At 43.2% G+C, this 2,243-nt stretch overlaps 1 protein-coding gene across 1 annotated transcript; it reads left to right on the plus strand.

Moving 5' to 3' along the window:
• The first annotated feature begins 263 nt into the window (after positions 1 to 263).
• Positions 264 to 1,691, plus strand: LOC111037248. Its single transcript, XM_022319659.1, has one exon. The coding sequence runs from the start codon at positions 264 to 266 to the stop codon at positions 1,689 to 1,691; it is 1,428 nt and encodes a 475-aa protein (XP_022175351.1).
• The last annotated feature ends 552 nt before the right edge of the window (positions 1,692 to 2,243 follow it).

A 2,243-nucleotide genomic window follows, 5' to 3' on the forward strand; every position in this document is an offset into this window, starting at 1 on the left:
AGTGGAATCACGTAAAAACCACGGAAAATGCAGCAGACCCGGCATCAAGAGGTTTACTTCCACGCCAGTTAGTTGCTTCGCAGTTGCATTTAAACGGTCCGGAATTCTTACGGCAGCCTGAGGAACAATGGCCTAGTCAAATTTTAACGAGACTTCCTTCCGAGCAACTTCCGGAGTATAAACAACCAGTCAAGTGTGTGTTACATACCCTTAAATGTAATGAATCAGAAGAGATCTTCCGTCGTTTCTCATCACTAACAAGAATGCAGCGAACACTCGCTTATGTATGGCGCTTTATTGATCGGTGCAGACAAAGACCTGTAAGCAGGGGTCCAATTACTCGAATTGAACTCAATCGATCGCTTCTTATCGTCATTAAGCTTACGCAAGATTTTTATTGGGAAGGCTTACGAAAGCGGTTGGAAAATACCTCGGCATCGATAACCCCCAATTCACTTGCTCAGTTGTCACCATATTTAGACAATGAAGGATTAATTCGTGTCGGCGGTCGACTTCGTTTCTCGCTTCTGACCGAGGAAGCTAAGCATCCAGTGCTGCTCCCTAAGGCTGCTTATGTCACGCAGTTAATTATCAGCCATTATCACTTAAGTCTTCTACATGCCGGTCCAAAATTAGTTATGGCCATGATTCAACGAAAATATTGGATTGTATCAGGGCGTGCAGTCATTCGGCAAATTATACATACATGTGTTAGATGTGTGCGCCATAGAGCTGCGTGCCCACAACCAGTCATGGCAGACTTGCCACCAGTACGAGTACAGCCTCATCGACCATTCGCATTCGTTGGCATGGATTATGGTGGACCGTTTAATGTGAAAGAAAGCCGTCGACGAGGTGCCAAGACTAATAAGGCTTATCTTGCTCTATTTGTGTGTTTATCAGTGAAGGCAGTCCATCTGGAAGTGGTGAGCGACTTATCCACGGAAGCGTTTCTTGCTGCTTTCGATCGCTTCACTGCTCGTCGGGGGATTCCAGTTGAAATACGTTCTGACTGTGGAACAAATTATGTAGGTGCTGCTCGGCAATTGAAATCTTTGTTCAACGAAGCAAAAACCCGAGACACTCTAATGAGTAGGATCCCATGTCAGTGGTATTTTAATCCACCTGCGGCCCCTCATTTTGGAGGTATCTGGGAGGCCGCAATTAAAAGTGTCAAGACTCATTTGAGAAAAGTCATCGGTGATCAAATAATGACCATGGAAGAATTTACCACACTAATAATTCGCATCGAAGGAATCTTAAATTCGCGTCCACTCACAAGTGTCTCCAGTGACCCAAACGATTTGTGTGCTTTAACTCCTGGGCACTTTCTGATAGGACAACCCCTCATGGCAGTTCCAGAACCTGATTTGACGGACGTTAAAATCAACCGTCTAAACAGATGGCAACTGATCAAACAAGCGCAGCAGTCTTTTTGGAAACGATGGACCAATGAGTACTTACAGACATTGCAAGGCCGCCAAAAGTGGTTAAGGCAAGATACCAACTTAAATATCGGTGATTTGGTTGTCGTAAAGTCTCCAGTACGACCTGTCATGTCATGGCAATTAGGAAGAGTGACTGACGTCCATCCAGGTGCAGATGAAGTTGTACGCGTTGTGACGTTGAAGACAGCTGAAGGAACCTTGAAGCGTCCAGTAGTAAAAGTGGTGAAGTTGCCTGTGTCCTGATCGGAAGATTCTTCTATCAACCAGTGTTGTATTTTATATTTATTTTATGTAAAAGAGTAAAAGATGTACAATTCATTACCCATTATTTGTATAACTATAAAATTTTGAAAGTATCCTTTCAAAGGCGGGAGGATGTTGGGTACAGCTCTGGAATGATCGAAACTGTTCTCGATCATTCTATAGTTGCGCCTGTGTCACCGCGACAGCGCACGAATATTCTAGACGCGGCACCCCCCTCCCCTCTGGTGATCTATCCACGACGGTCCCTATATATACAGGCTACCGCGTCTGTCTAGTGGCTAGTCACGGTTTTTATTGCGTTGGTAATTTCCGCGTAATTATTTCGTGATCGTGACATATATTTTACGTTGGTGGTTGCCGCGTAAAGCTTACTATCGGCTGTTGCAGTGGCGCAGTACGCGGTAAGAATTTGTTTTATTGTAATAATAATTTAGCAATTGTCTGTTATAATTTTGTATTATTATTTGCTATAGTTTTGTTAAAATATCCAAATATTGTATTGTAATTTCGTACAATTATATTCTTTGATGT

The sequence above is a fragment of the Myzus persicae genome, unplaced genomic scaffold (genome assembly GCF_001856785.1).
Source record: "Myzus persicae strain clone G006 unplaced genomic scaffold, MPER_G0061.0, whole genome shotgun sequence".
In the NCBI taxonomy this organism is placed as follows: domain Eukaryota; kingdom Metazoa; phylum Arthropoda; class Insecta; order Hemiptera; family Aphididae; genus Myzus; species Myzus persicae.

Bases quoted from the DNA above. Each gene is read 5' to 3' on its own strand.
- LOC111037248 (XM_022319659.1), top strand. From the start codon at position 264: ATGCAGCGAACACTCGCTTATGTATGGCGCTTTATTGATCGGTGCAGA.